This window comes from Malania oleifera, chromosome 12 (assembly GCF_029873635.1).
Source record: "Malania oleifera isolate guangnan ecotype guangnan chromosome 12, ASM2987363v1, whole genome shotgun sequence".
In the NCBI taxonomy this organism is placed as follows: Eukaryota; Viridiplantae; Streptophyta; class Magnoliopsida; order Santalales; family Ximeniaceae; genus Malania; species Malania oleifera.
Window position 1 is genome coordinate 54,945,323 of NC_080428.1, and position 9,215 is coordinate 54,954,537.

General features: G+C 34.1%; 1 protein-coding gene across 1 annotated transcript; it reads right to left on the reverse strand.

The window, feature by feature from the left end:
* Positions 1-2,860: 2,860 nt before the first annotated feature.
* On the reverse strand, positions 2,861-8,907 carry LOC131143683 (uncharacterized). Its single transcript, XM_058091915.1, has 8 exons — positions 8,443-8,907; positions 6,668-6,705; positions 6,468-6,536; positions 6,257-6,340; positions 6,140-6,174; positions 4,982-5,067; positions 3,237-3,302; positions 2,861-3,138 (listed from the first exon to the last, which is right to left on the reverse strand). Exons 1-8 carry the CDS (start codon positions 8,507-8,509, stop codon positions 3,104-3,106), a joined length of 480 nt encoding a protein of 159 aa, XP_057947898.1. The 5' UTR covers positions 8,510-8,907; the 3' UTR covers positions 2,861-3,103.
* Positions 8,908-9,215: the final 308 nt, after the last annotated feature.

Here is a 9,215-nt window from a genome sequence, read left to right on the forward strand (position 1 = left end):
CGCTAGAAGACTGGGTTGAGGTGGCCGGTTTGACGAGGTAGTTACTAGTTCCGTGCCTAGGAGAGGTTGTAGTTTGGCCGAGCTGAGGATTGGTAGAGTTACAGTTGACTTACCTAGTAGGCCAACCAGGATTAAGTCCCGCCTACAAGCCGCACAACCCTGCCATGAGGGGTTAAATCATGACGTACAGTTTTCAGGGTAAACATATCAATTATGTATATGTATAAAGATTTACAGAATATTAGCAGATATAGTATGATACTAGAAGTATGAAAAAGTAGAAATCTTAGATAATACAGTTATATCTTAAACTATGATAGGTGCAAGTCATATTGTATATTGTTGTACTAGCTTTCATAGTTTTAGATATTGTCAGTATAGTAGTTATGAAATTAAGTTGCCACACACTAGTAATAGCATATTTCCTCTCACTGAGCGTTGTCTCATCCTAGTGATTTAATATTTTTCAGGTGATCCAGTTAGGTGAGCGGAATAGGCTCGCAGATAGAGGAGGCGTATACACTGTCCTATTTGCTGGGTAAGTGTATACAAGAGATAGCATTTTTGAGTTGATGATACTGGGGGATGAGTATTTATATGTGTGTATGGTTGGGAAGAGTACTAATTTTGGTACTGTTTATATGGATGAATAGTTGAATGTTTTTTTGTTGCATAGGTATGTAATATAAACAGATTTCCTTAGTGCTCCTTTAAAGCAATTTCTTTCTAGCTACAACCCATTTCTTTACAACTCCTCAATCATATGATCAAGATTGTTATACTCGGGATCCTACACATGATCGTTGGGAGGGTTCGTAGGATCAGATCGTGGATCGTAAGATTCTACTCACAATGTAAAATAAATTACAAATTTATATATTTAGCGATTTATGACAACTCTCAATAAAATAATCCTAAAAATTTGATAGTAAATTTAAGAAATTAAAACAAATTTTAGGAATGTAGCTAGCTTGCCAGCTAGCACCTAACTGGTTTTTCCTTGACAATTTTGAACCTAAAAAAAAAATCTAAATATCCTAAATTGCAAAGTGCTTTGAAAAAGGTAGACTGTTGCTAGCTTATTTATTTAATAATTATAATTAATAAGAAAGCAAACAGAATGAAGAGAAGATGGAAGAAGAAATTGCTAATCTTAATTTAATGCACTGATGTAAAATTCTCAGTTTTTGTAGTTTTGTCATCGGACCATAAGAAGAAGAAGAAGAATGAGAAGAAGGAAAAAAAGAAGGAAGGAAGATGAAGAACTTTTTGTTAGTCACAAAGAAAAGAAGAGGAAAAGAAAACTATATGCTCTTTGCTTTGGCGAAAAAAAGATAGGTCTTTGGCTTGTCAATAATAAGAGGGGAAAAAAGAGAGAAGAAGAAAGTAAAAAGAACTACAAACGCATAACTACTACAGGCTTGCAACTTTAAGCTCTTAGCATGATTGTGCGACTCCGTATTTGTTGAAACTCCCTACTATTCTCAAAGCTCTCTACTGTGCTCAACTGTTGCTAGAAGAAGGAATAATCCAAGCCTACTGATAGACAATCTAGGCTCTATCTATCAAGAACTCTAAGCTCTAAGAGTGTTTTCAATTTTGAAGGAAGAGAGCTTTTAAGAGATGCTTAGCTACTATCTGGACTTGGATTGAATAAATCCGATAACATGCTTATTATGTTGCCCTAATTTGATGTATTTAGCCAACTAGGCCAAATTTTGTGTTTGTTGCAAAAGTAAAGTGTTTGGGCCAATACAAATATACATTGGGCCTTTTTCATAAAATCCTAAATAGGAATAATCCATATTCCATTGCAATGGTAGGATAGGTAGGATGACAAGTAGGATCGAAATCCTAAGATCTTAAGATTCCGATAAGATCCTATCAAAATCCTACTTTATTAAGATTCTACTTGAGACCTAGATCGATTAGACAAGTATGAATCATAGAATCGTAAAATCACACGATCTGTATTGAGATTTTGATAACCATGGTCATAATTATAGTATTTAATTAATTATAATTAATTATACATTTGGCACCTAGTATTAAAATAAAATTGAAAAAATGAAATAAAATTCAATTTATCACATAATTTTGGCATACTTTCAGCTTAAATTTTCATTCAATTACTTTCCTATCCCATTTTATTTTGTAAACTAAATATAAAAATAAATTTTTATCTTAAAATTTTAAAGTTTCTACTTGTTTCTTTTCCTGAACCATGCTACTAAGATCATATCTAGCTTGCTATAGCCTATAGGGTGATCAGATGATTTTTCTTATTGGCCACATTTAATAATGGTAGGCCAAACAAAGGATAGTAACTCTTTTTCCTACAGAAGACACATTAAGAAAGAGGAGCAAAATGTGCCACTAACATGGTTGTTGAAGAATGTGTGAATTTAAAAGAGACCCAATATAATTCTATATCATATATTTTTAAATTTAAGAAAAATTCAAATATAAATCCTAAAATTCATGCTCGCAATGCAGGGTAAAAATTTAAGCTACACTAATTACGTATACAAGAAATACAAGAAATATCAGACAGATATTTTTTGGATGTATAATAATTTTGCAGCCACAAATGCTAAACCAGGCAGCCTTATGATTTTCTCAACCTTCTTGTTAGTTGTTTCACCGAGTCAAAAAGAAAAGAAAGACCTCAGAAGTGGTAAATGGGAGCTGTTTTATTCACACTTCAAAGAGGGTTTCCAGTTGTAAATCCTACTCCAAACAACCCAAAAATCAAACAAAAAACAAGGATTGACAGAGTCGCGAGTCTTAGAATTTTTCAACACAAGGCAACAAGATCCGTCAAGAATATAATAGGAATAGCTAATAAAACACATGAAAATATTAGAATTCTACTTGTTTTAAAAGATGCAAGAAAACATGGTCCAGCAGAGAAAAGAAGACAAAGAAGAAGAAGAGGAAAGAAGAAGGATTGGGGGTTGGGAAGGTAAATGGGGTATATTGGTTTTTACAATTACCAAGGACATTATAAAATAAACCAAGTAGTAATCATGTCCGCAAACAATGCTTTTTGTAATAGAGAGTACAACTTGATTGCATTATATTTGCATGCCACTGTTCTAGGTCATTTTCGAGCTTCAGATTTCTTCTGTGCCTTGGCTGAGACAATTAACAAAATTGCATCAGTTTCAAAATTCAGAATATTAGGTTAGTCATGGCTAAACAACAAATATAGAGGTGATGCTATAGTGCATTACCAGCCTTCTCCTCTTCTCTCTTTTTAGCAGCCTCTTCCCTCTGTTGTCGAATAAGAGATAAACGCTCTGCAATAGCAAAAAGCAAATTAAGAAGGCAATACTACCAGCCAAAGTTCAGAAAAAAAAAGAAGAAGAAGAAATGAAATGAGCCTTCTCCAAATCAAGACTCGGCATAACATGGCAAAGAAAAGATATTAGAGGATATTGAGAAGCCAAGAGAGCATTTAGTTTGCAAAATGGAATAGTTTGAGAATGGAATAACTAAAGAGAATGGTTTACTAATGCTATTTTAAGAAAAGTGACGATGTAAAAGTCTGTTCAAACTGATTTGAAATAGGAAGAAAGACTATTCACAAATGTCACCATGGGAATGCCTATTCTCATACTATTTCATTTTGGTTAGAACAATACTAACTTTTGCAAGGTCATATCCCATTCCTACTTTCTCCCATTTTGCAAACCAAATATAATACAAGAAATAGGCGCAGGCATGTGCATGCACGTGTTATTTATCCTCTCCTTCATAGAAAAATGAGACCTCAAAGACGATCCTTTTTCAAGATTCCAGCACTTCCTAACATCCCATTTGGAAGACATAAATAGAAGCGAAGGCAAAATAGGCACATATCCCATTCAAATATACTTAAATTTTTGTATGAATTACTTATTGTTGCCCAAAATTCTAATTGTTTCCATACTTATAAACAGCCATCCTACAAAACTTCCACCATTCTAACCCACCAAGCATAACACCAAAACAAGTACTGAAAATTGAACACCCTCGGCCACAACCATTTTCCTTTATATTAGTCATGATACAATAAATTTTTATATCTGGAAGAAAATTTCACGCCTAATGAGCGCATTCACCCCCGTCTTTTGTATAAGAACATAATTTGAGACCATTTGCATGTTCTTCGAGAACCCGCAAAATAGGCACATATCCCATTCAAATATACTTAAATTTTTGTATGAATTACTTATTGTTGCCCAAAATTCTAATTGTTTCCATACTTATAAACAGCCATCCTACAAAACTTCCACCATTCTAACCCACCAAGCATAACACCAAAACAAGTACTGAAAATTGAACACCCTCGGCCACAACCATTTTCCTTTATATTAGTCATGATACAATAAATTTTTATATCTGGAAGAAAATTTCACGCCTAATGAGCGCATTCACCCCCATCTTTTGTATAAGAACATAATTTGAGACCATTTGCATGTTCTTCGAGAACCCCAACTATTTTCACCAGCTAAATATTCCATTGCTTAAGCAAATACACACCCACTGACTTAACTGAATTTCCTTCGTTGGAATGTTCACACACAAAATCAATACATGTCCCATGTTCCATGACCAATACCCAGACAACCACTAGAATAGAACATTCACCATTAAGTATTTTATTTAGATGGATTACAACATTTCATTGCATCAACATAAATGCAAATCAACTAAAAGTCATTAACAATAATCTTCCATCAAAATTCAGACAAGGAAGGAAAATTTATCAGACAAAAACTTAAAGTGCTTTTCAATAGACAACAAATCAAAGGCCAAGTAAAGAAGCAATGAATTTAAATGCCACTAAACAACAGATATCAAGGCACATCCACTTCATGAAATAAACACCATGATAAGCAAAGCTCCTAAGTTAACAACAGATAGCAATAAGCTCCATTTAAGAATTATTTAACCAGAGGAAGAAGAATGAGAACAATTCTAGATGGCAGACTACCTAAATCTTTCCTTGCTTGCTCTGTCTTTCCTTGTTCTTGCAGCCTCATATATCGCTCATGAGCTCTTTGTTTCTCAATCTCCTCTCTGCAAATATAAAAATTAAATATATGAAGATTGGGAAAATACTTCAGCAACGGCATTTTAGAATTAACAAGAATTCAAAAGCTAAAACAACAGTTTAAAATGGAATAACTGAATAAACCAAGTAGGTTCTTAAGCTGGTGGACTGTGGAGATACATCAAGATATGTCAGCTCTTATGGGCAACAATCAATAATTTTCTACATGGCGTTCAGATAATGCACCCAAGTAATCACAGTATCAGAGTCATTAACATAGGTGGAGGCAATGTTACATGATTGTGGACTCATGGAGAGCCACATGAATCCCCTGCCAAGTTAAGGCTGCATTTTGAAGCATTGAATACCAAACAGTAATAAAGCGAGAAGATGGCCCAATATACACTTTACAAGAAAATTCTCATCTTCTTACTACTAACACTCATCACCTCTTTGTACCCAAATTAACTCTCATTCAATCCCACTTCTACATAATTTTTTTTTTAAAAAGACCTCTCCTTGCTCTTTTTTTCCTTTCTTTTTTCCATTCATTTTGGTTTAAGTCTTCTTTTCTTTAATTATGCTTCAGTTTTTTTCCCCTGGTATGCAAAGAGAAATAGGTCACTAAGTACAATAGTGCCCAGTTAACAGAACATCTGAACAAGCATGATAAATGTTTTGTCAATGTGCCTATATACTTCTCTCTCCCATAGAAAAAGGAGCACGAGAACATTATGTATCCATAGTTCTTACAGTTCCTAGTCATGCTTCTACTCTTCATCTGATGTTGATATAACCAAGAAGGTACTAGGTGAAACTGTCTGAACACTTGCATAACGTATTTCTCAAAAAATGAAAAATATAAATAAATAAAGAGTGAACCAACATCCATATGTATCTCCAAGAATAATATCATAAGAGTTACATAATTCGTAGAAGTATTTATTCCAACAAGTGTACTGCATATAAATTATAACAAACCAACCAAAATTACTAGCATTGGCAACAATATAACACTCTTTCAATACAGATGCAGAAATATGAAAAACCAGAAAAGGAAAAACACAAAGAACAAGTTTGCGACAAGCCTTTACGAACCTTTCACGCCTTGAAAGTTCAGTTGTTTTGTCAATCTGCAAGGCAAATGATACCATAACTATGTTTCCAGAAAATATAATAACTTAAACTAAGAAAAAGAAAAAGCATGAATCTTACATTGATATCTCTTGCTTTCATGTTTTTTGGCTTTACCAAATTAGGATTCTCAATCTCAATAATACCTTGGGTTCCCTTTTGCTTCTGCACAAAATTTTTATATTAGACAAATTACTTCAAAATTATGATCATAGTCATTAAAAAAAATAATGACAGTTGTAAAACTAACTCAAAAAACAATATAAAATTCTGATAGTAGTAGCAGCAGTACCTCATGCTCCTCTTCAGATTCTTCTCCAGATTCTATCACTTCTTCTTCTTCTTCCACTTCAACTTGCTCCTAACAACAGGAAAATGATTCATTCCTTATGGCACCAAAAATATTCAATCGTTGATAATGACATAACAATTGAAATGACTGAAGAAAAATCCATTACAATAAATTAATACACTGCATTAACAAACACAAACCTTTTTGAAAGTGCGTGGACGAGCAGAGGAACCAGCAACTGCAATCATTTAAAAATTAAACGAAAGAGATTCAAATCAACAATCACTAAAATAGGCAGCATGATGTCAGTTACAAGTAAATTTATGGAATCAACTAAGAAACAACAGAAAATCAAATAAAATCCGGAACATCGTCCAGTCACTGAAACTGTGGAAACCAGCGATAATTTTTTTTTTTTAACACCACTTAGAGAGACCATACTCAATTTCAAAGTTGGTAGACTCTTAGTTTTTACCTTCGCCATAAAGAGATAACTGGTTAATAACAATGAACTCATCAGATTCTTAATGAATTTTTCTCCTATTCCAAAACATAAGTATTTGCTCCAAGAAGAATATGGAGATAACAGCAATAATAATTCTATTTTGCTCATCTCAAGCTCAGGGATGTATAAACACACCATTTCAGCATAAACTAACCTGTGCTTAATCAAACCAACGGTAAGATTTTTCAGTTAAGTTGAAGGATAAGGTGGGCTGTTGACAAAAATCACAAAGAAATGTTGAGGCACACTTTGTCTTGGGAACTTAAGATAGACTTGGCTAAGGCCTCAAGCAAACAAAATATGAAAATTGTAAATTATTGCTGCATTTGTTAGATATTAATAATAGTTTACCTTAATTCCTTCACATAATTTTGAAATCAATATTTTCATCGATAAACATTCTTTCTTTTCTTTTTCTTTTTTTCATTTTTTGTTCATCGAAAAAGAAGAGATTTTATTAAGGAGAAGAAGAAGTAAAACAAAAAGCATAAGAAATCCTCCTTAAAAGATGCAACAACAAAAAACAAAAACCAAAAAAAAAAATCAAAAGAAATCAAAACAACACAGCCAAACCAATCCAACTGTAGATAAAAAAACATTAAACATTCTTAAAAATCATATCTACCACCACAGTAAATAGAACCAACAATATACAATCATAAGTAGTGGGTCTGAAATTTGGTATTTAAATGTATTTTGTAATGTAATTTATTTAAGTGGAACTTTTAATCTATTGACACAAAGAATTAAGAAATAAAAAAGAACAAAAAAAAGGAGGGGGGGGGGGGGTGACACAAATAGGTAAAACTTAGGTTCCAGGTAACTGGAGCAAGCAGTCCCAGCCTGCCCAAACCGAGACTTAGGTTCAACAGCTGGAACCTGAGGCCAAGGAGGGCTGCAGGCGGTGTTTCAATTGCAGGGTTGGGCATCAGTACGAAATTGACCTAAACCCCCCTGCCTTTAAGTCTTGCCTCAAATCTGCATATCTGATTGAAACTTCTGGGCTCAAGCCCAACATAGTTAATACTTACATCCATGCTATAAATTTTATAATTGAAAATTGAGTAGAATTTCATAATCAAAACAACACACTTCACCCGATCCAAATTCTCCAATGACACTTCAAATTATTCAAGCTCAATTCCAGATTTTCGTTTACTAGCTTCATATACTAATACTATCACATTACTCTCATCAGTCCAGATCTAACAAAAGGACGCGAAAAGCATAATCGAAACCTGTATTTTCCACAACTTAAATTCCCAATTTTACAAAAAAAAAAAAAGGGTTAAATTACGTCCCTCAAAATCATTTCACCGAGTAACACGGGAAATTCTTGACAATCGCACAAAAAAAACCAATTAAAAAAAAAAAGATGCAGTTGCAAATTCTTTAAAATTTCCATGTCAATTGCCGAGTTTTCTAGGAAATCAAACAGAGTAAATCGAATATGAGTGACAAGATACGCACGCATCTCCTCTGGGGTAGAGAACTGGCGCCGACCGGTGGGCTTTCCCTTGAACTTTCCTCTCCCCATCGTCGACGCACCCAGAAGCCGATCTCAGAAGAACCTGCTACTCTTCTGGTGTTTCGCCGTTCCAATCCCTCCCTCGCTCCCTCCGGGTGCAAAAACCCTAGCTGTTGGTTTCAGGGAAAAAGAAAGTTCAATGGCGAGTGGTGGGAGTACAGTGTTGCGTGTGGTCACACGGAGGATAGAATTTATACGATATTATCTGATGGGCTTGCATCTGTACCACGTTACGAAAAGTCGCCGTCCAGAACATCTTTTTCGGTGGGGCCCACGCTAGTCGTTTGTGATGTATCGTGATTCGGCTCCACTGGAATTCCTCCGTCGGTTGGAGTTGGAGTTTAAAGAATCGGATTTAAGGGGAACATTTTTTTATGCCTCCTTTCACTCTTTGAAAGTGCATGCCCAAGTTGGAATGAAAACGTTGGTTCATATCTCTCCCCCTCTCTTTCTTTATTTTTTATTTTCAATTTTTTTTAAAAAAATTGCCAATGCTATTTTGTCCGAATAATCAAAATATATCTAATTACTGCTTATTTAGAGAATTTTATAATCGCATGAACTCTCACAATTATGGGTGAACGCAATTCAATTAAAACCAAATTAATCGAATTAATTGAGTAAATTCGATCGGTTCGATTTGATTAAAAATTTATTCGGTTCGGTTTAGTTTTCATTTTTCATTGAATTTTGATTTTCAATTTTCTATTTGGTT